This window comes from Cherax quadricarinatus, chromosome 43 (assembly GCF_038502225.1).
Source record: "Cherax quadricarinatus isolate ZL_2023a chromosome 43, ASM3850222v1, whole genome shotgun sequence".
Taxonomy (NCBI): domain Eukaryota; kingdom Metazoa; phylum Arthropoda; class Malacostraca; order Decapoda; family Parastacidae; genus Cherax; species Cherax quadricarinatus.
Genome location: NC_091334.1, coordinates 15,272,360 through 15,298,117, shown reverse-complemented (window position 1 = coordinate 15,298,117; position 25,758 = coordinate 15,272,360). Strand labels below are relative to the sequence as shown.

The 25,758-nt window shown below is 40.9% G+C and overlaps 1 protein-coding gene across 1 annotated transcript; it reads left to right on the top strand.

Moving 5' to 3' along the window:
- Nucleotides 1–994: 994 nt before the first annotated feature.
- On the top strand, nt 995–23,788 carry LOC128694283 (uncharacterized). Its single transcript, XM_053784350.2, has 7 exons — nt 995–1,156; nt 13,301–13,400; nt 13,774–13,859; nt 14,183–14,278; nt 14,510–14,656; nt 15,505–15,541; nt 23,229–23,788. Exons 1-7 carry the CDS (start codon nt 995–997, stop codon nt 23,240–23,242), a joined length of 642 nt encoding a protein of 213 aa, XP_053640325.2. The 3' UTR covers nt 23,243–23,788.
- The last annotated feature ends 1,970 nt before the right edge of the window (nt 23,789–25,758 follow it).

Here is a 25,758-nt window from a genome sequence, read left to right as displayed (position 1 = left end):
CCACCCCAGTTTGCTTTTCCTGTTTATTCGAGGCCCCCAATTTGCTCTTTCTGTCTACTTGGGAACCCCCAATTTGCCCTTCCTGGGGTCCCCATTTGCTCTTCCTGTTTATTCAGGGGCCCCCAATTTGCTGTTCCTGTTTATTCAGGGGGCCCCCAACTTCCTCTTCCTGGAGGCCCCCAATTTACTCTTCTTGTATATGCGGGAGCCCCGAATTTGCTCTTCCTGGCCCCCCTCCCCCAGTTTGTTCTTCCTGTCTATTCGGGGTCCTCAATTTGCTCTTCCTTGGGGCCCCGCAATTTGCTCTTCCTGGGGCCATGAAATCATAAAGCTCTGAACTTTGTCCTAATGAGTGTTCTGTAACTTGTGTTGTCTTCATGGATCCGACGCCCAGTGGCGAGAAATGCTGCCGTTGTCTAACATGTTACGGAACATATAATCAAAGCATTTCTATGTGTGTGGCTGTTGTTTGAATCAATTCTGATTTATGTGTTCTAGCAATTCTCTAGAGTCAACATTATTTTGATCATGACGCAGAAGCTTCAGCCCTTATGATCACATCTCGGTCTGTCCTGGCCCACTCCCAAGCATCCAGGCCGGGTTTTTGATGTATTGTTCCAGCCACGGTATTGTCTTTTATTCTTTAAATACTGTTTTAACCTACTTAATACTAATTCTCATATTCTATCAGTTACACCATTTGTGCACAATTCTTTACTCACAGTAAGCATCTTAGTAGTTGAAGGACACCAAGAATAATTCTTACTTTATTTTGTGTTAGTTTTCAAATCTTCCGATGACTTGACTGTTTTGCAGGACTAAAATTGGTGCATGGTAATCTAAATGTTGGCAGTTCCAACATTTACAACATAGTTTTGATTGTATCTCACAGTTCTGAGAGCTTCAGAGTGTCATCTGCCAATACATGCTCATCTAAGTCCCTTGCACTCTGACATCACATAAGTTATCAAGTGCTTATCACCCGTGTGATAAGATGGACATAATAGAGGTGAGGCAGGAAAAGCATGTTAGTGTGGTGTTGGCGAGTGTGACTGATGGACGTGTGTTAAGGAGTGAGAGTGCTCTCAAAGCTTTCAAAATGTGTGATCTGAAGGGGCTAAAAGCCACGGGTATCGTTTTTGCTATTTTCGCTACAGTAAGTTATGAGCAAACTTTTATTATACTGGTTTTAAGCCTATCGACTACCAGAGGTGTTACTAAGATTGGGTAATGTATTAGGCTTAACATAGAGTTCACGAAGGTTATTAAAGTTACTTGGTTTCTTAGGATCAGAGCCTATTAACTACACGAGGGTCATTAACGCTGCATATCAGTTGTATACTACCACTCAGTGAATACTTTAATCCCTAAAATAAGAATTAAAATACTCTCACCACGTGTAACACTGAACCTTTCTACACCGAGATACATACTTCTCGGAGGACATACGCTGTGAGATAGATACACAATTCTTGGTGGATGTACGCAAATATATGCTTCTCAGTGTATATGCGCTGCTATTTATTTTCTAATGACACCCCTAATAACTCTCTCACCCCTACTCTCATTTATATTAGTCATTTACAGAAGCTCACACTGACACTCAATGTGGAGGATTTTATGTGCACATGACTGACTCTGCTAGTGTGTGTTCACCCTGAACCTGCCAGCCTCTCCACAAGCTTTTTCAAGGATTTGGTGAACAGTTCCATCTACAAGAGGGACATGACATTTTCACCAACTCGAGAGAATAATCACTTCATTTGCCCGAAACAGCACCCTATATACCAATTAGGTCCCTACCTGCCATACACAAATTGTGGATTGCAATCTGTTTAACGAACAAGGAGAAAAATGGATTTTGCCTGCCCCCTCAGGTCTATTAATTATATCTGAAGGTTTGGCGTCTTGGGCTTGTGTTGAGATTAAAACGGGATGCCCATTAACTTACCTACTGCTTAATGATAAGCTGTCGCCATATCTGAATGTCATTAATCGGCACTCGGCACACGCGCCAGTAATGTCCACGAAATCAAAGTCCACTCTTGGAGTATGGATTCTGGCTTAAGTCCAGAACAGTGAATACTTAAACGAGTCTCGATACTTAGCTCAGTAACTCAGAGACTTAAAGTACACAATAAAGGTGTCGTGTATTCTCTCTCGTTTATACGTTCGAGGAAACACTATAAGCCATAGTTGTGTCGTCTCTGGATCAAGGCCTCCAGGCTTGCTCTGCCCTGGGGCGCTTCTGCCAAATGGTGGCAAAGGTGAATATTAATCGTTCAGTATGTCAGCACGTCAGTCACTATGACATTCATAAAAGTCATCAAACATCTGAGATCTAGTGACGATTAGGTCTCAGATACTCATATTGTAACTGCCACCTGCCAGGCAGGTGTAACACATGACACTGTAGTATAGTGGGAGAGGGCAGCTGTACTCCGTTACTCCGTGCAATTGGCAGAAGACTCTTGGTCACAGTGACGCTATGTAGGTCACTGGTACACGGGAATTAAAAAAAATCCCAACTTAATGAATATATTTTTATAATATCTTGATTAGTTGAACCACCTTGAACATAAGAAAGGGGACTGTTTGCCTGAAGTTCACATACCTTGTAACAGTGAGCATATACACCTCACTAGCATTGATGCCAGTGAAATGCTCTTGATACAAAGAATATTTTCCTGAAATTCACATATATCATGTACATAAGTGTTATCTTTTGTTATTTTTTAACCAGCGGAGAACGCTGATCTGAAGTCACGAAATCCTCACGAGGCCCAATGGCATGATGAGCAATCCTGTGATTTTGTATAGCACTGTTGCTTAAAGTTGTACACAACAGATTCCACTAAATAGCTATCGAGTTTGTACAACCCATAGCTAGAGTTATATAAGGCATTCCTATCATGTTTCAAGAACGAGGATTCAATTATGTTTCTTTCCATAACGGAACTGTTGGGTACAATGATCTGGACAGCAGCCCACCCTGGTGGGTGACTGTAAAAACTGACGTGGTTGAAGATAGCATTTGACTCCTGGCTCATCCTGAAATTCACATATATCTTCTACATATGTGTGATCTTTAAAGTTGTTTTTAACTAGCTCATTATATTTACATCTGTGCTGCTAGTTTAAGTGTGGTATGATGACTGTGTTGACACTTCCCATAATTTGTAAAGGGGTGGACCGGTAGACCAACGGTAGGCCTCGGTCAGATGACCAAAAGATCCAGCTGCGTCAGGAAACTTGTCCTGTTTCCTGACAAACCTTACCTAACCTACCCTACCCTCGTATCTATCTACTTTCCCTTTCTCCAGAGACTGTATGATCCCCCTACGGGTTTAGCTCTTCCTCATGAATGTAATAATAATACTAGATAGAGACAGCGTAAACATATGGCTATATCATTGACGGTTGACACAATGAGTAACCAACCCTCTCACTGAGTCATTATCCTAGTATATTTGGAAACATTTCGGTAAATTTACTTTTGAAGTGATGTAACAAGCTGATAATGAGGTGACGCACAGTAGAACACAGAAGCCTGGCTGAACTATCGTAGTGTGTCTGTATCTCAGAGGACGGAAGACGGAGTCCCCACTGCTCCTTGAGTCAGATGCGAAGTATCGTATTGCTGATAATAGCGGAGAACAAGCCCAGCCAAACAAGTTTTTACTGGGAGAACGTTTCGCTCGTGTAGAGCTTCATTTAGCCGTTGATGACATGATAAAGCTCTGCATATCAGTGATGTTATATACCAACAAGTACGTTAATGTCACAATATGCGATAAATTCGTGGCATTTCATCGAGCAGATCTTTCGTCCATCAGGGACGAAGCGTCTTCTCAATAAAATACCGTAAACCACATATTTGGCCTTACTAACATGATAAGGCTTTCGAAAAAATTGTCACAATAAAAGTTTGCTCTACAACATGAGTCTTCCCTTCACTACTGTCGGCAGTTAGTTAGTTTAATATGTTTATTATGCACCCCATACCCATCCTGTGGGCGGTAGTCAAAAGATTACAGAGGTACATAATTGGTCCAGGGACTGGACTCCAAAGTTTTGATAGCTGAGCAAGTTACAGAGGTAATGAATTCACAATTTACAAAGGTAATGAACTCACAAATTACAAAGGTAATGAACTCCAGGTAGGTCTAGTCACAATCACAAGTTACAAAGGTATTTACAGATTACAGAGGTACGTAATGGGTCCAGGGACTGGGCCCCAAAGTTTTGATGGCTGAACTAGGTATATGGAAAATTTTCTAGGGTGCTTACCTGTATGTACCTCAACATTATATACATACCAGTAATCTCATTAGGAGACAATCATATTGTTTACCGTAGTCACCCCGTGTAGACATGTGAGAAAACTTAACCACCCCTGGTCGCACCAAGTGGTCCCCTCGACCTCACAATCTTATCCATATCTATCCGAGACCAGTATGGATTGGGTAGCACCCACAAGTACGGTGCTACTAATTAATTGTGGACTGTATAGATTATATTAGTTTAGCTGAATGAAGGGGAGGGGGGTAGGATACACCTGGATACATCCATCAAGGAAAACATTTGTACATAATCCCACCACTTACCAGATGTTCTCTGGTGATCACTTGAGGTAGCTGGATCACTCATAACCTATCTAATTATAACATAACACTACTGGCCAGCATAAGTTTGTTATAACTAGAAGGGTTACTTAACTGTGGGTGATTGATACTCCTTATTTCTTCCATTCACCATCTCAGTTTCGATGTCCTGCTACACCGACACGGTTCTCATTCCGGCAGGACGAGGTATCCGTCGGTTTGTCCCGGTTAGAAGTCGTGATTCTATAAATCTCCATTATCCCCGGTACGAGAGTCACACGTTCACTCGGAGCAAGGCGCTCTATTTCACATCCCGCATTCTCTTAACTCAATGTTATTATCACTGATTACATTACCATTCACAAGACGATTTAACGTCTCATAACTATTACACAAATTAGAGGTCACTCCATTGAGATCTGAGGCCGATGAGCGAGGATTAACACACGGGTATGTCCCCTGGACACTCACCCTGGCCGTGCACCTGCCACCCGCTCCTACTCTTATCACCCATTTTACCACTCTACCACCGTGGTCCCGTAAATCACGTTCCCTCACTCTCCACCAGGAACAGTTACGACACTTCTTATTATGAAATGAGGCCTATATTAATCCTTAGGCCACCGTGAACGTCAATTTCGTGGTTCCATGTTTTCTCAGCTTCCTCACCACCATTCAAAACAATACGCGCTTCCCCCTCCCGCACATCCGCGCATGCGCAAAGGGAACTCTTGGTTCTACTCTTATTTTCAAATACATTTTTGACCCATATAGACACATTAAACACCTATTAGGCACTATAGTTTCGGAAAATTAAAAAATTTTCCACACTGCGGCCGGGCGGAGGTCGTTGCTAGATGACTTACATAATGTGGAGTACAATTTTCTCCATCTTCACTGGCCACCCATATTTATTGAACTCTCAAAATGGACTAATTGGTGTTCCATTCTCTCAGGGGCATAAGCCTATGCTCCCTGGATTAAGTTATTGGGCATACTGGAATTTTGAGACTTTACCAATAACAAGTCTCTCAGTATCCCAAGTCAGCCCCAGCACATTACTGCATATAGGCACCAACTCCATGGCCATCTATATTTATGGATCCCTCAAAATGGACTAATTGGTGTTCCATTCTCTCAGGGGCATAAGCCTATGCTCCCTGGATTAAGTTATTGGGCATACTGGAATTTTGAGACTTTACCAATAACAAGTCTCTCAGTATCCCAAGTCAGCCCCAGCACATTACTGCATATAGGCACCAACTCCATGGCCATCTATATTTATTGATCCCTCAAAATGGACTAATTGGTGTTCCATTCTCTCAGGGGCATAAGCCTATGCTCCCTGGATTAAGTTATTGGGCATACTGGAATTTTGAGACTTTACCAATAACAAGTCTCTCAGTATCCCAAGTCAGCCCCAGCACATTACTGCATATAGGCACCAACTCCATGGCCATCTATATTTATTGATCCCTCAAAATGGACTAATTAGTGTTCCATTCTCTCAGGGGCATAAGCCTATGCTCCCTGGATTAATTTATTGGACATACTGGAATTTTGAGACTTTAACAATAACAAGTCTCTCAGTATCCCAAGTCAGTCCCAGCACATTTCTTCATTATTTCATTAACCCCTTCACATATCCTCATTAGTTCCTCTTCAGTTGACGTCACACCCGGAAATTGTCCACATAAGATTATTTACCCAATTACTTCGCTCAGTGGACCGCCTGTGCATTTAAGGTGTGCATTTATCGTCGCCTGAAGTAAGAACAATTTATTATTTAACTGCTTATTAATTATATCATTATAAGCAGTCAACAATTTTGGTGTCTTGCTCAGTTCGCAGAGCTGGGCCCTTTAACTGTCCATACGCCATCCTATAATTAGTAGGTAATTCTGGACGGTCAAGCTTCCACGGAAGTCGCACCCAGTAATGTCCAGATTCACATTTAACATCCTTCAGGTATTGTTCCTGAGTAAAGGAATCATTTGGACTTTCCTCATTTACATTAATCCCTATGCTGTCCAGCTCCCACAAATTAGACTGGTTCAACATCATTCTCGATAGAAGAATACTTGTACTGGGTTGACCTTTCATGAGTAAGACACCGTGACCGTATTCACTACTTCCTCTAGTCATTATTACTAGGCGGTAGTCTGCCATATATTACATGGCCCGTACCAGTGTTGAGGAGAGTGACACCGTATGGTTTTGGGTTTATGCCCTTTATCCTGAATTTTTACATCCAACACCGGCAAGGCTACCTCAGCTAGGCCATCATTATTGCCATTAGCTGCAACCTTTACATCAGTCACTGTAGTGTCAGGGTTATTAACATTATCATTATTGTCACCATTATTATAAGAATCACATACAACCCTGCACATAACTGTATGGTGCTTTCCCTTGTTGCATTGATAGCAACTGTTCAATTTGGTATGACAATCCTTTACATTATGATTGTCTAGACATCTGATAAATCTGTCAAGTTCTTTCATTCTTTCCACTTTAATATCCCATGAATTACAGGCATTACAATTTTTAGTGAAATGAGTACCCTGGCAGAAGAGGCAGTCTCTCTTTTCCTTGCCTGACCTCTTATTAACCGGGTTACACTTACCGAGGTACTTATTCCTCTTACCTTGATGTGAGGAACCACTATTACTGATTCCTGACTTGATATGTGCCTATTTAACTCTTAACTATGATTATTACCACTGGGATTAATTTTCCCTTTTGAGACTTGACAGATACTTCAGCGTCATTATGTGTTATATCCTTAGAACTGTTTGGCTGGCTGGTCTGCAATTGAACAATTAATTCCTGCCGACCTAGTCTGATTTCCTCCAGACCGTACTATGGAGGTTTTGGCAAACCCACCCTTTGCATTAATAGGTTGATCAACTGCCTGGCTTACACCCTTTAATTTATTCAAAGCCTTACTTTTACAAGACAGTTTTTCTTCCAATTCGTAATGTTGATTAATTAAAACATTCATTTCCATTCCATCTGCACAATTCTCCAGCAGATCTCTTTCACAGTCTTTAAACCACAATTTGTACCAATCAAATCTACTCTCTAAAGCATCTAAATGTAACTTTAATTCATTAGGGTTCACGGTTCTTTGATTCACTAAATCAAATGCCTTCGTCACATGGCTTTTAATAGCCTGTAATGATGCTTTCATTACTCTAAAATTCACGGACTTGTCAGCCACATTAACTCCATTAGATCCAGTCATGGTTAGAGAATTATTAATCACTGATTATACAACTTAAGTAGGCGCCTTATAAGAGTAATTCTTGCACTTTACTCTTGTATAAATCCTAGCCACACATGTGCTAGCAATTAATTGGGCTAATTGTCATCCATCACACGATCGATTAAACTTGTGCACCCTACACCCACTTCCTTCAATCAGTCACTTAATTATTAAGTAATTAATTCAATTAATTTTTTCACTGATTGCATCCGGTTCGAAGGACCAACGGGCAGATATGGAAAATTTTCTAGGGTGCTTACCTGTATGTACCTCAACATTATATACATACCAGTAATCTCATTAGGAGACAATCATATTGTTTACCGTAGTCACCCCGTGTAGACATGTGAGAAAACTTAACCACCCCTGGTCGCACCAAGTGGTCCCCTCGACCTCACAATCTTATCCATATCTATCCGAGACCAGTATGGATTGGGTAGCACCCACAAGTACGGTGCTACTAATTAATTGTGGACTGTATAGATTATATTAGTTTAGCTGAATGAAGGGGAGGGGGGTAGGATACACCTGGATACATCCATCAAGGAAAACATTTGTACATAATCCCACCACTTACCAGATGTTCTCTGGTGATCACTTGAGGTAGCTGGATCACTCATAACCTATCTAATTATAACATAACACTACTGGCCAGCATAAGTTTGTTATAACTAGAAGGGTTACTTAACTGTGGGTGATTGATACTCCTTATTTCTTCCATTCACCATCTCAGTTTCGATGTCCTGCTACACCGACACGGTTCTCATTCCGGCAGGACGAGGTATCCGTCGGTTTGTCCCGGTTAGAAGTCGTGATTCTATAAATCTCCATTATCCCCGGTACGAGAGTCACACGTTCACTCGGAGCAAGGCGCTCTATTTCACATCCCGCATTCTCTTAACTCAATGTTATTATCACTGATTACATTACCATTCACAAGACGATTTAACGTCTCATAACTATTACACAAATTAGAGGTCACTCCATTGAGATCTGAGGCCGATGAGCGAGGATTAACACACGGGTATGTCCCCTGGACACTCACCCTGGCCGTGCACCTGCCACCCGCTCCTACTCTTATCACCCATTTTACCACTCTACCACCGTGGTCCCGTAAATCACGTTCCCTCACTCTCCACCAGGAACAGTTACGACACTTCTTATTATGAAATGAGGCCTATATTAATCCTTAGGCCACCGTGAACGTCAATTTCGTGGTTCCATGTTTTCTCAGCTTCCTCACCACCATTCAAAACAATACGCGCTTCCCCCTCCCGCACATCCGCGCATGCGCAAAGGGAACTCTTGGTTCTACTCTTATTTTCAAATACATTTTTGACCCATATAGACACATTAAACACCTATTAGGCACTATAGTTTCGGAAAATTAAAAAATTTTCCACAAGGTACAAGGTAATGAACTCACAAGTTACAAAGGTAATGAATACTGTAAGAATGGTTACTTACGTTTATACATGGCTACAATCATGAACAAATTATAGTGCAATGAGCAATTCACACTTCCACACCCGGTCACAACTGTAATGAGTTATTGGTGCAAATATTGATTGTTGAGTCACACACACACACACACACACACACACACACACACACACACACACACACACACACACACACACACACACACACACACATTGCCAGCAGTATATACACTATCTCTCTCACGAGTGGTGCTCCTCAAAACTATTTCTTATCGCCTGCTTTTTTTCTTTTACTTCCTTTTACTAATAACATCATTCACACCTCCAGCATGCATATATATATATATATATATATATATATATATATATATATATATATATATATATATATATATATATATATATATATATATATATATATATATATATATATATATATATATATATATATATATATATATATATATATATAACTTCTAGTAGTGGACGGAGGCTTGAGCTTCCATTCCTTGCGCTGAATAACCCAACCGAATTTAGCTCTTCGTGAAATTATATGCAACCAGCTTAGCGTAGTGCTGACCATTAATAAAGAAGAGACAGTTGTAGGTCAAGCTTTAATTGTGAAAATGTTCTGGTCATGGACCGGACCGCGGGGTGTTGACCCCTGGTATACTCTAGGAATTTCTGTGTAAAGCTTTTTTAAGTTCATATCAATGACTTAATAAAGCTGTACGTTGAAGCGTTGCCACAAAGCAAGCTTACTTTACAAATGTCTCTCTTCGTTTTAACACATCCCGTCTACATACACACACAGTCCGAACATGACCACAGCACAGTGTTATGAAATATGGATGATAGTGGATTATCATGGTAGTGATATCATGGTAGGATATCATGGTAGGGTGATATCATGGTAGGGTAATATCATGGTAGGGTAATATGGTAGGGTAATAGCATTGTGGTAGGTGAAGTCATTATGACAGTGCTATTATTATGGTAGGGTGGCATCATTATACCAGGGTGATATCATTATGGTAGGGTGATGTAATTATGGAAGTGTCATATTATTTCAGGGTGATATCATTATGGCAGGGTTTTATCACCAATGTAGGATGATATCATTATGGTAGTTACATCATTATGGTAGTGATATCACACAAGCATATCAAACATGCTAGACAACCACTGTAAAAGCAGTCATAAGGTCCTTCAAGCACTTTCATGCATCAGGACGGACATTTTCAGAGACTGACTTGCAATCCCACGGGCAACTTTTCAGTCTTCAAGCCTTTCTCTTCGTTCTTCAGTTTCCCAGTTTCTGCTTCCCTTCTGTCGAGGCAATGTACTGAACATGTCTACAACATTGGATGAAAGCACTTAGTGCAACAACTCGGTGAGTACAGAGAAGACAACAAAATAATAAGAGTTACTTGATTTGACACATCGCTACCGCCCCTCGCAGTGACTTTTATCTTGCTGTGTTCGCTTGACTGACAGAGATAACACATCAGCTACAATGCACACTTGAGTGGTATCCGCCGGCTCAAACAAACATACAAGATTTTTTTTTCTTCCGCTTGCACGTTTGAGCCGATGCTCGGTATATGAAATTCTAATAAAAGATTGTTAATGGGGATTTGTATTGAAGCCTATCGACTCCACTCGGTTCATTAAGGCTTTATGTAACCTTTTCACTACCAGACCAGAATACTTTATTCCCTCGTATAGGGATTAAAGTAAGCTTTCATCATATATACACATTGAGATAATTATATCTCTCGGGGTTCATATCTTATCTCATTACAAGAACTGTATTAAGTAGGCTTGAACATTCTTGTGTGAATAGGGGCATAATTCAGACAAATGAATATAGGAGCAAATTCACGAATTGCGGCTCCACAGGGAATGAGAAGGGGGGTTCAGCCCCCATAATCTCCACCAGCCCCATAATCTCCATCAGCCCCCACAATCTCCATCAGCCCCTTAATCTCCATCAGTCCCCTTAATCTCCATTAGCCCCTCTTAATCTCCATTAGCCCCTTAATTTCCATCAGCCCCCTTAATCTCCATCAGCCTCCTTAATCTCTATCAGCTAAAATAATCCCCATTAGTCCCGAATTTAAAAAAAAAAACTCAGCCTTTATTAATACAAATTCCCTAGCCTTCCTTGCCCCCACTAAGTCCCTCCTGTACAGACATTCCAGAACCGCCACTGTGAAGAGGCTTCAATTTTTCTGGCGGAATGTAAACAGGTATTGCTGTGAAGACACAATACTGTATGCAAGACTGTCTTTTACTAGGACAACGTTTCCCTCAGGGTAAAAGGTTATAATGTCATGAGATATTCTCAACATTGAGCAAGACGTTGCCCCAATAAAATTTTGTCCCTCTACCACATTGTTTCACAAGCCATAACTGCAATACTTGGTGCCCCTTACTTCGCAACTGATCGTCAGATACCGTATGGTCATACAATAAATCGACATTTAATGATGCTGTATAATTATTATACAGGGTTTAGACAGAAATTTTTATAAAACAAAAATATTTATTTTCGCATTAGTAACCTCAGAGAGTTTTAACCCATGAAAGCACAGAAAAAACATGCAGTGTGGCTTATTTCCTTGGGAGTCCTCTGATCTTCCACAGGATGTGACCCTCGGCAACCAGGTACCTACTTACTGTTAGGTAAAAGGACACAAGTGCAACTAAAGTGACATTTTATTGTGGCAACGTTTCGCTCTTAAGGAGCCTTGTCAAGCTGTTACAGCTTGACAAAGCTCCTGAAGAGCGAAACGTTGCCACAATAAAATGTCACATTAGTTTCACTTGTTTTCTTTTACTTAACATATTGTCGGTAATTCTACCAACGTTAATACTACCTACTTGCTGGTAGATGAGCATGGACAAAAGGTCCCAAGAGAATTGCCTGTACAACCTGCCCAACTCGAGGATCGAACCCGGATCCCTTTCGTTGTGAGCTTAATATACTAATCACTTAACAATGAGTGATTATAAAGGCTTGAAGAGGACAACACAGAGGTGGCTCTGGTCCCTAACATACTCGAAAAAAACATTGTTAGTGTCAGCATAGCAAATATATACAATGAATGCAGTGACATAGACCGGGCCGCGGGGGCGTTGACCCCCGGAACTCTCTCCAGGTATACTCCAGGTATACACACTACCCCAGTGGGATGAAATGCGTTTAGACCTTTTATAAATATATTAAGAAAATTGTTTGCAGTGAATTAAAAGATAACCACTCTTTGTGTTCCTGGTGTCTTGTATTGTCTTCTTATCCTTACATAGATTTATCAGTCATATTTAGGACAAACAGGAAGACATTTATTCACTAGAGTAACTGAACATAAGACTGCGTATATATATAATGCACAATTTTTTTCTACTTTTATTTCAACAACGAAGAAACTGATTTATATATCAGGCCCTGGCAGTCATTAAATCATAAAATCAATAATAAATAATGTGAGGGGAAGATAAGGTAAATATATGAGTCAGGTTATGTACATTATCAGTATTATCAGCCACTGTCACTTGTCACTTTAAGCATTAAAACGGCGGAATTTCTCTGTTATTATCTGTTCATGGAATCCATATCTGGGATACGTAATTTTGGAATAAGTGTGGCGAAAGTTTGTATTTGCCCTGAGTGGAATATAGCATATATACTAACATTATCATAATCACTCAACCTTCAGCGGTGTGCCTTGATATTGGTGAATTAATTTGAATTAATTTAACCTTATTGCCTACCATTTCCCAGAGGGTATGACCCCTATTGGGCTTAGCTCTTCCCCTTAACTGGTAAAGAGTAAATCTTAACAGCTTACTCTGAGAGGACCACAATGGAAGTAAGTCGCTGACTTTTTTGGGGTATCCTAGGTTCTTTACACATATGCTGCTATGTATGATAATGTACGGAACTGTATTTGTGTTAACCTGGATCAACTTACTAATCACAGCTGGTGTCGCTGGGCACAGAAGGCTTCTACGCCTGGGAAACCTACCAGGTGGACCATCAGTGTTACAACCAAACTATGTCAGACGTGTGTGATTATGACGGTGAGTCTTACATTGTTTCTCTTGCTGGGGTTTTCTGAGTACTTTTCACTGAACCTTTTTCTCTTAGAGATCATCATTCCTTGGAAGTGGGTGTAGTATTAAGAATATTATTTAGTGTTGGTGGTGGTTGTAGTAGTAATGGCAGTAGTAATAGCAGCAGTACTTGTTGTAGTAGTAGTAGTAGTGGTAGTGAGACTAGTGACAGTAACAACAGTACTTGTAGCAGTAGTTGACTAGCTGTGACAACAAAAGTAGTAGTAGTAGTAATAGTAAATTAAGAAGTTTAATCACATATACAAATATTGACAGTGTTATCATTATTGACATTTCTACTCCTAGTATGGACTAAGTCTTGCCTGGTGCTGCCCCACAGAGCTGGAGACCCGCACATACATAGGCCTGGCGGAGGGCATCCTGGGAACCATAATCTCCATCTTCCTCATCGTTGGCTTCGCCTTGGTGGGTCAAGCTACAGCTCCTGTCCCTTTTAAGGAGGGTAAATCGATGCCAGTGCTCTTCATCCGAGGAACTGGATGATACCTGATTACTTTTCATGCCACACAAAGTAGAATTAAAATAAAAATAAAATATCGTTATATCAAACACGAATATAATTATAATTACACATTATTGAAGGAAAGTGATATACGTTAATATATTTGCTAGCCCATTTATGACATTTAACCTATTTATGGTATATTTAACCCACTTACAATATATTTGTTAACCCATTTATGATATGTTTATTAACCCATTGATGGTATACTTGTTAACCCCTGCAGCCATATACACCACTCATCTGGACGTGGGTGGTATGGGCGCTGGGCATCTCAGCTTATAATGCCTACTGTATCTACGATTATTATACTGTTATAGAGGTAAACCACACTATCTGAATTAACTGTAAATTGAAACACTCTGTATAAAATACAAAATTTAATACTTTCTCATTAACTCCCTAATTGCCATACTTTGTATGGCAATATAATATATATAATATATATATATATATATATATATATATATATATATATATATATATATATATATATAATATATATATATATATATATATACGTGCATACATACATGTGTAAATTTTACGGCAGGATAACAACAGCGGAGGCAGCTTCCCGTGGGATGACCTGGTTACTCAGGACTACAGTTACTTCCTCATCTGCGTCATCGCCTCTGTCTGCTGTCATGTCTTCACACTCATCTTTATCATTCCCCTGGGTGCTGCCATCACTCATATGGTGAGAGAGAGCCAGCCTCTGATCAATTATGCTCATAAACTTTTTTTTCGAGTATCTGGAATTGTGATTTATCCTAGTTGTTCGAATTCAAGCATAACTTTTGTGATTTATCCTTGTTCGAATTCCAGTATAGTGTGTTGTGATTTATCCTTGTTCGAAATCCAGTATATCGTGTTGTTATTTATCCTAGTTGTTCGAATTCCAGTATATCGTGTTGTGATTTATCCTAGTTGTTCGAATTCCAGTATAGTGTGTTGTGATTTATCCTAGTTGTTCGAATTCCAGTATATCGTGTTGTGATTTATCCTAGTTGTTCGAATTCCAGTATAATGTGTTGTGATTTATCCTAGTTGTTCGAATTCCAGTATAGTGTGTTGTGATTTATCCTAGTTGTTCGAATTCCAGTATAGTGTGTTGTGATTTATCCTAGTTGTTCGAATTCCAGTATATCGTGTTGTGATTTATCCTAGTTGTTCGAATTCCAGTATATCGTGTTGTGATTTATCCTAGTTGTTCGAATTTCAGTATATCGTGTTGTGATTTATCCTAGTTGTTCGAATTCCAATATATCGTGTTATGATTTATCGAATTCCAGTATATCGTGTTCTGATATATCTCTGCTGTTCGAAACATAGCATATTTCTAGTTTATCTTGGTTCTTCAAGTTCTCTGCATATTCAATTTTACTTTGTGTAACTCTTGATGAGATTATTATCCAATTTGACGTTAAATATCCATGAAAGATTTCTTTTTTTGAGCATATATGCGAAACTTATCACCACATTTCTATTTAGTACTAGTGACTTGAGGCATTTGATGAGGGTGTGGTATGTATGTTTCTTCTGCAGATCTCTTCACGATCTTCTACTTTCGGAGGCTTTGAATGTAAGTTTATATATATGTTTTATTAAAAAAATATAGCTTTACACAGCCCCTCTGGGTATTACTGCACAATAACATAAATTAGGCCAATATAAACAAGTCTTACATAGATGTATGTTAGTTTTGTGGTCAGCAGTGTAGTGAATATCTGTAATGTCCCATGTCAGGCCATATTTAAAGGGGTGGACCGGTAAGCTAGTGGAAGGCCTCGGTCAGATGACCAAAAGTTGCAGCTGCGGATCATAATCTAAGACCCGCGTCAGGAATCACTTTTCCTGTTCCCTGACAAACATTACCTAACCTAACCAGGGCATACAGCAGCACCTATAAATGTAGGTTATAATTATAACCTTAGTTTTTATAGGGGTGGACCGGTAAGCCAGCAAAAGGGCTTGGTCAAATGACAAAAGCTCCAGGACTAAGACCCCATCAGGAAACAGTTGTCTTGTTTACTGACAAACCTTAACTAACCTAAGAGGATGCCGCAGACTCAGCGTGTATATTCTGAGAATTTATTTTACTCTCTATTTTAGGGATTTAAGTATTTTTGTCTAGTGAAAAGGCTACATTGCAACCTTGCTGATCCTATTGTAGTCGAAGGATGCCTATCTTGATGTATATAACAGTTGAGAATCTATTTAACATTTTCTGTTAAGAATTGAGTGTTTTTGAGGTGTCTAGTTGGACTGGGGCCTTATGACTTCATGCGGATGGTTAAGTGGAAGGCTTAGTAACACAAGATGATCCAATATTAGTTCACCAGAATGATTCAAGGTTAACTCGGAGTGTTAATAACTAAAGATTAACTAAGGTTAACCCAAGAAAGGGAATGAAAATAAAAGTTATCTGAGACTTACAACAGTCTGGTAAGCAGTCTGGACGCATTCTATAACAGATGGGAAAATAAAAAATCTGGGCTGAATGGTGCTATCGCCCTTGGTGCGGACGCTGTACTGGCCGACAGTAACTACGTCTGGAGGTGCTGGCCATGTAGTCAGAAACTGTAAGGCTGGAGGTGCTACCCTGGTAGACAGTAGCTGTGAGGTTGGAGGTGCTGTCCTGGTAAACAGTAACGGTGAGGCTGGAGGTGCTGTCCTGGTAGACAGTAACTGTATGCATGGGGAAATGCATGTTAATGGCCTCGAGGGAGACAGGAACTGTAGTGGGGAAACAAGTGTAGTCAAGGACAAGATAAAACCAATATTACAAACTAGTAATACCACAGGAGATAACAAACAAGGGGACTCCACTAGTAATAGTGAGTATCTATTAACCAGAAACAACTGGTGAGATTTCCATCGTTAGTACCAGTGAGGATAGGAATGAGACAGGAAAACATGCACCAACAGGGAATACAGTCATAAAAATCCAAGGCAAACAGAAACCAAGCCTGTGCACATATTATGCACTTGGTATCTGCAGACATGGGATATCTGGTAAAACAGATGGGACGTGCCACTTTGACCATCCTAGAAAATGCCGTGCCCATATGACAACAGGAAAATGCAAACTCTCTTCCTGTAAGCTTTTTCACCCTGAAATGTGTCCCTCTTCAGTACAGGAAAGACAGTGCTGTAACTTAAATTGGTTTTTTAGTGCCAGGAAGGAAAAAAAAACTGGCAGGAAATGGCAGAAATCGTACACCAAATCACAGTCGATGGCCTCCTCTCCAAACCAACAGATACAAATTTTAGTGCCGGAAAAAAAAAGTCATCCCCCCCAGTACCACCAATCCGATTAACATTCTTCTTTGCAAATATACAGGGTCTGAAGCCAGCAACGAACAACAAAATACCTTTCATCGGTGGACTGCTTGCAGAGGCAAATGCAATGTTCACGGCTTTCACAGAGACCCACATAAAGGATTGCTTGGACAACGAAATATGGATCCCAGGTTACAACCTATACATATGCGACAGAGTGAACAGGCAAAAAGGGGGGGAGTTGGCCTGTATATCGCAGAGTCACTTATTTGCACAGGACTGCTGAATGCTTCAAATGATGTAGTGGAAGTTTCAGCAGTAAAGATCGCGAACCAAAATGTAGTCATTGTGGTAATCTACAAGCCTCCGGATGTAACGTCCCAACAATTCCAGGAACAGCTGTTGATAATTGGCCACTGTCTGGAAAATCTTCCAGCTCCTGCCCCCAACATCTTGCTCCTAGAGGATTTTTCAACTTAAGGCACCTAAAATGGAGGAATATAGCAAATAATGTTGTTGCAGTGATAACACCAGGTGGCAGCTCAGACGAAAACTCACACGAACTTTTAAATCTCTGCACAAAATTCAACTTAAATCAGCAAATAATAGAGCCTACTAGACTGGAGAATACACTGGACCTCATCTTCACTAAAAATGATGATCTGATACGAAATGTCACCATATCAAAAACAATATACTCAGATCACAACATAATCGAGGTTCAGACATGTATGCGCGGAGCCCCAGACCGACAAAATGAGATCAGTCGCGAGGGAGCCTTCACCAAATTCAGTTTCAATAACAAGAACATAAAATGGGACCAAGTAAACCAAGTCCTAAACGATATAAGCTGGAAAGATAGACTAAGCAACACAGACCCCAACTTATGCCTTGATCAGATTAACTGGGTGGCACTCGATGTATGCTCAAGGCTTATTCCTTTAAGAAAAAGGAGGAGTAGATGTAGAATAGAAAGAGACAGGCGCTCCCTTTACAGGCGACGGAAAAGAATAGCAGAGCGGCTAAAAGAGGCCAATATATCTGAAATGCGTAAGGAGTCACTGGTCAGAGAAATAGCAAACATCGAACTTAAGCTAAAGGAATCTTATAGGAGTCAGGAATCACGGGAAGAACTAAAAGCCATCAATGAAATCGAAAGAAACCCAAAGTATTTCTTTTCTTATGCTAAATCAAAGTCGAGAACAACTTCCAGTATTGGGCCCTACTTAAACAAGATGGGTCCTACACAGATGACAGCAAGGAAATGAGTGAACTACTCAAGTCCCAATATGACTCAGTTTTTAGCAAGCCGCTAACCAGACTGAGAGTCGAAGATCTAAATTATTTTTTTATGAGAGAGCCACAGAATTTCGTAAACACAAGCCTATCTGATGTTATACTGTCACCAAATGATATCGAACAGGCGATAAATGACATGCCCATGCACTCTGCCCCAGGGCCAGACTCATGGAACCCAGGGCAACATGGGTTTAGAGCAGGTCGCTCCTGTCTGTCCCAACTACTGGATCACTACGACAAGATTCTAGATGCACTAGAAGACAAAAAGAATACAGATGTAATATACACAAATTTTGCAAAAGCCTTCGACAAGTTTGACCATGGTGTAATAGCGCACAAAATGCGTGCTAAAGGAATAACAGGAAAAGTTGGTAGATGGATCTATAATTTTCTCACAAACAGAACACAAAGAGTAGTAGTCAACAAAGTCTATTTTTGACACTGCAAGACTCCAGGCGGACATCAACCAAATCTTTCAATGGGCTGCAGAAAACAATATGAAGCTCAACGATGAGAAATTTCAATTACTCCGATATGATAAACATGAGGAAATTAAAACTTCATCAGAGTATAAAACAAATTCCAGCCACAAAATAGAGCGAAAAACTAACGTCAAAGACCTGGGAGTGATCATGTCGGAGGATCTCACCTTCAAGGACCATAACATTGTATCAATCGCATCTTCTAGAAAAATGACAGGATGGATAATGAGAACCTTCAAAACTAGGGATGCCAAGCCCATGATGACACTCTTCAGGTCGCTTGTTCTATCTAAGCTGGAATATTGCTGCACACTAACAGAACCTTTCAAGGCAGGTGAAATTGCTGACCTAGAAAATGTACAGAGAACCTTCACGGCACGCATAACCGAGATAAAACACCTCAATTACTGGGAGCGCGTGAAGTTCCTGAACTTGTACTCCCTGGAACGCAGGCGGGAGAGATACGTGATTATATACACCTTGAAAATCCTAGAGGGACTAGTACCGAACTTGCACACGAAAATCACTCACTCAAAAGCCTTCGACAAGTGTGACCATGGCGTAATAGCGCACAAAATGCGCGCTAAAGGAATAACAGGAAAAGTCGGTCGATGGATCTATAATTTCCTCACTAACAGAACACAGAGAGTAGTAGTCAACAGAGTAAAGTCCGAGGCAGCTACGGTGAAAAGCTCTGTTCCACAAGGCACAGTACTCGCTCCCATCTTGTTCCTCATCCTCATATCCGACATAGACAAGGATGTCAGCCACAGCACCGTGTCTTCCTTTGCAGATGACACCCGAATCTGCATGACAGTGTCTTCCATTGCAGACACTGCAAGGCTCCAGGCGGATATCAACCAAATCTTTCAGTGGGCTGCAGAAAACAATATGAAGTTCAACGATGAGAAATTTCAATTACTCAGATATGGTAAACACGAGGAAATTAAATCTTCATCAGAGTACAAAACAAATTCTGGCCACAAAATAGAGCGAAACACCAACGTCAAAGACCTGGGAGTGATCATGTCGGAGGATCTCACCTTCAAGGACCATAACATTGTATCAATCGCATCTGCTAGAAAAATGACAGGATGGATAATGAGAACCTTCAAAACTAGGGAGGCCAAGCCCATGATGACACTCTTCAGGTCACTTGTTCTATCTAGGCTGGAATATTGCTGCACACTAACAGCACCTTTCAAGGCAGGTGAAATTGCTGACCTAGAAAATGTACAGAGAACCTTCACGGCGCGCATAACGGAGATAAAACACCTCAATTACTGGGAGCACTTGAGGTTCCTAAACCTGTATTCCCTGGAACGCAGGCGGGAGAGATACATGATTATATACACCTGGAAAATCCTAGAGGGACTAATACCGAACTTGTACACGAAAATCACTCACTACGAAAGCAAAAGACTTGGCAGACGATGCAACATCCCCCCAATGAAAAGCAGGGGTGTCACTAGCACGTTAAGAGACCATACAGTAAGTGTCAGGAGCCCGAGACTGTTCAACTGCCTCCCAGCATACATAAGGGGGATTACCAACAGACCCCTGGCAGTCTTCAAGCTGGCACTGGACAAGCACCTAAAGTCGGTACCTGACCAGCCGGGCTGTGGCTCGTACGTTGGATTGCGTGCAGCCAGCAGTAACAGCCTGGTTGATCAGGCTCTGATCCACCATGAGGCCTGATCACAGACTGGGCCGCGGGGTCGTTGACCCCCGGAACTCTCTCCAGGTAAACTCCAGGTAAACTACGAAAGCAAAAGACTTGGCAGACGATGCAACATCCCCCCAATGAAAAGTAGGGGCGTCACTAGCACGTTAAGAGACAACACAGTAAGTGTCAGGGGCCCAAGACTGTTCAACTGCCTCCCAGCATACATAAGGGGGATTACCAACAGACCCCTGGCTGTCTTCAAGCAGACACTGGAAAAGCACCTAAAGTCGGTACCTGACCAGCCGGGCTGTGGCTCGTACGTTGGATTGCGTGCAGCCAGCAGTAACAGCCTGGTTGATCAGGCTCTGATCCACCATGAGGCCTGGTCACAGACTGGGCCGCGGGGGCGTTGACCCCAGGAACTCTCTCCAGGTAATTATTATGAGAAAGTGCTAGACCCGTAGGGGTTAAAGTGTCTGAAGTTTAGTTTAATATCTTTATTATGCACCCCATACCCATCCTGTGGGTGGTAGTCAAAAGATTACAAAGGTACATAGTGGGGGCAGGGACTGGGCCCCAAAGTTATGATAGCTGAACTAGTTACAAAGGTAATGAACTCCAGGTAGATCTGGTCACAATCATGGCAAGTTACAAAGGTAATGAATCAGCCTCACTCCTATACATGGTTATAGTCATGAACAAATAAGTGTCTGGAGAGTAAGAAAAAAATAGGTTTACCTGGAGAGGGTTTCAGTGGTCAACGCCCCCGCGGCCCGGTCTGTGACCAGGCCTCATGGTGGATCAGGGCCTGATCAACCAGGCTGTTACTGCTGGCCGCACGCAACCCGACGTACGAACCACAGCCCGGCTGGTCAGGTACTGACTTTAGGTGACTGTCCAGCGCCTTCTTGAAGACAGCCAGGGGTCTATTGGTAGCCCCCCTCATGTATGCTGGGAGGCAGCTGAACAGTCTTGGGTCTCTGACATTTACTGTGTTGCCTCTTATTGTGCTGGTGGTTAGTCCAAGGAAAGATATTGTAACTCCAGTTTCTTTTGTTAAGAGCCCTTTACTAGCATCAAGGCATCCCCATTGAGGCCAAGCCAGGAGCTGAGACTTAAACCCAGCAACCACCAATAGTTGAGCACAAGCACACACATATCTTCACAAACGCACACATTTGCATACGCACACTTGTACATACACATGCATACATATTTTTAGATCTTGGTGCATTAGGAACCTTAGACCACCCTGCACTATTCCTGTTGCTTTTATTTATGTTCAAATTAATAAATTAATTAAAGCAGAGGAGGCTGGGCTTTTGGGATACCGCGGATACCATTCATAGATGTCTCGGAGACTGAAACAAACTTTTAATATTTATGATATAGTACTGGATTCATAAAGGTTATACAGCGACTATGAAATGGGAGGTGTGGTGGTGAAGCTGTACCGATTATCCTGTGACTATCAATTTCAAATTCTGAGAATCGTTGGCTTAGCGCTTCTTTTTTATTATAATAATAATAATAATAATAATTCTGAGAATCATTAGCTTTAGCGCAGCATAAGATTGTGTTTGGATTTTTAACCCCGGAGGGTTAACCACCCAGGATAACCCAAGAAACTCAGTGCTTCATCGAGGACACTTGTGTCGTATTTCCAATGGGGACCTTCAGTCTTGTCCCCCAGGATGAAACCCAAACCAGTCGACCAACACCCAGGTACCTACTTAATTGCTGGGTGAACAAGGACCTGAATATTTAGTGTGTTGGAAGTGAACGAATGCCACAAGGTTCGAGTAGAGGAAAGGGAGTGCAGCTCTAATTGCTTGTATCAAAAGCATTTCACCAGCTTCAAAGTACTGACATAAAAGGTCATCATTGATTATAAAATGTACAATTGAACTTTCTCTTTTAGTAACAGTGTTTTGAAGTGTTGACTGATAGAGCCTTTCTTATTTCCTTTCATTCAACATAATGGAATGTAATATAAATGATTTCAGGCTTTAAATAATAAGTTATAACCAGGATTTCCAATGGAAATAAACCACTTTGACTTTATTGAGTTATCCTGGCCTGGTGGCCTGGTGGCTAAAGCTCCCGCTTCACACACGGAGGGCCAGGGTTCGATTCCCGGCGGGTGGAAACATTTCGACACGTTTCCTTACACCTGTTGTCCTGTTCACCTAGCAGCAAATAGGTACCTGGGTGTTAGTCGACTGGTGTGGGTCGCATCCTGGGAGACAAGATTAAGGACCCCAATGGAAATAAGTTAGACAGTCCTCGATGACGCACTGACTTTCTTGGGTTATCCTGGGTGGCTAACTCTCCGGGGTTAAAAATCCGAACGAAATTTTATCTTATCTTATCTTATATATATATATATATATATATATATATATATATATATATATATATATATATATATATATATATATATATATATATATATATATATATATATATATATATATTACTGTGTGTGATAATTGTACTTATGTGTACCTGTAGCTAAATAAATTTACTTACATCCACAGTACGTGAGAGGTAAAGTTGCAAGCTTCAAGCTGGACAACTATCAATGGGACAACGACGCGTTTGCAATGGACTAACTCGGCGCCTCAGTGGTCTTTAGTGGTTATAATGTAGCAATTATTATTTTTATTACATATATGAAGGGAATGGGAGACAATCAGGTTCAATCCAAGGAAGGAGAGGTCAGGCGCAATTCTCTGGATCAAGAGCCTCATCGAGCGTTGAAGAACCTGCCCTAGTGTGGTATACTCTGAGTCTAATATGATTCCTTAATGCTCAGATATCTCTAACTACCTGTACACTACAATGAATCCTTTTTAATTTTGAAGGATGCACAAAAAAATTTGATCGACATATTTAATTTTTTCGGTTTGTACTATAAAAAGTTTTTTTTTCACGTGTAGAAAGGTTTCTTCTCGCTAAATCCCCATGATTTTGCAGACCCTAACTTACTTAGTTTCTTTCTGTTCAGAAACTTGATTAAACTCTCCATATACTCGAGAACATGGATGAACATGTTTCATTGTAATTATTTAAGTGAAATATATAATATATACTCTCATTTAGGGGCTCTCAGTACTCATTAAATTTAAAGAAACTCCTTTCCGTGAATGTGTCTAGGAAAGGTATGAATATCTTAGTTCATTCTCAGTACGGAGCTTAAAAGAAATGAGGATATGCAATCTAGAAAGGTATGTTTTAAGCTTTCATTATTAGGCTGCAGTCAAATCATAATCCATATGGAAAAGCAGAAACAAATGCAGTATAATGCGATTCTTTATTGACTATGTATAGACAATAAAGGCTTGCATTATACTGCATTTGTGTCTAATGTTCCATCGTGTCAGTATTTTATTCCATTTTCTTAACACGTCGGCCATTTCCCACCGAGGCAGGGTGGCCCAAAAAGAAAGAAAAAACTTTCATCATCATTCAACACTTTCACCATCACTCGTACATAATCACTGTCTTTGCAGAGGCACTCAGATACAACAGTTTAGACATCTCTCCAAACTGCCAATATCCTAAACCGCATGGAGGGGTTTAGGTTATTGGCAGTTTGAAGAGAATATTACCCTGCTCACACACCAACAGCTTGTCAGGTCCCAAAAACCAGTCGTCTCCATTCACTTCTATATAACATGCTCATGCACGCTTGCTGGAAGTCCAAGCCCTTCATCCACAGAACTTCCTTAACCCCTCTGTCCAACCTTTTCGACGACGACCCCTACCTTGCCTTCCTTCTCCAACAGATTTATATGCTCTCCACGTCATCCTACTTTGTTCCATTCTTTCTAAATTACCAAACCACACCAACAGCCCCTCTTCAGCCGACTTGTTGAAAAAAAAAAAAAACGCCAACCACTCCAACACTATCTCCCCCCGCTTTTAACATTTCTGTTGTGATCCCCTCAGTTCCAGCTGCTTTACTCCCTTTCATTCTACATAATACCTCACATGTCGGTCATCTCCCACCGAGGCAGAGTGACCCAAAAAGAAAGAAAATCTCAAAAAAAAAAAAAAAAAAATACTTTCATCATCATTGAACACTTTCACCTCACTCATACATAATCTCTGTCTTTGCAGAGGCGCTCAGATACGACAGTTCAGAAGTCCCTTCAAACTGCCAATATTCCAAATCCCTCCTTTAAAGTGCAGGCATTGTACTTCTCATTTCCAGGGCTCAAGTCCGGCTAACCGGTCTCCCTGAGTCCCTTCACAAAATATTACCCTGCTCACACTCCAACAGCTCGTCAGGCCCCAAAAACCGTTCGTCTCCATTCCTATCTAACATGCTCACACATGCTTGCTGAAAGTCCAAGCCCCTCACTCCATTTGTCTCCATATAATCCTCCTACTGTATCTGAACTATGTGACGTGACAGTGACTGGTAATATATCGTGCAGTCTTGCAGTATTTCATGAAAAAAAATCACATACTGAAAACTATTACATAACACAAAATCAGGAACGTGACGGTAAGCTGTCCAATATACAAAAAAGAGTTAGAAACAGAAATACAAATAGCTAGAGCTTCATTTAAGGTTATTAATATAATATTCAAGAGGTTGCTAGTAGAATTGCAGTAAATCAACCATTCAAATCATTATGAAGCTGTGTGTAGTCTGCAGTCAATCAAACAAACGGGCTTCCACATGGATAAATTGTCATTTTTGTGGAAATTGGTGTCACGCCCCTTGTGCAGATATCCCAGAACTAGCTACAAGCAGTATTAAAACAGAGAAGTGTTTCTGGGTATGCCCAAATGAGGAAAATCTGTGGACTAAAATCACAAGGGTATTAAAAGAGGACAACATCAAAGCTGCTTTCATAGAAAACCTGGAAGCTTTCTACAACAGATGGGAACATAAAAAGTCTGGGCTGAATGGTACTGCCCTTGATACTGGCCATGTAGTCACAAACTGTAAGGCTGGAGATGATGTCCTGGTAGTCAGTAAATGTGGGGCTGATAGTGCTGTCCTGGGAGACAATAATGGGGAAGCTGGAGGTGCTGTCCTGGGAGACAGAAATG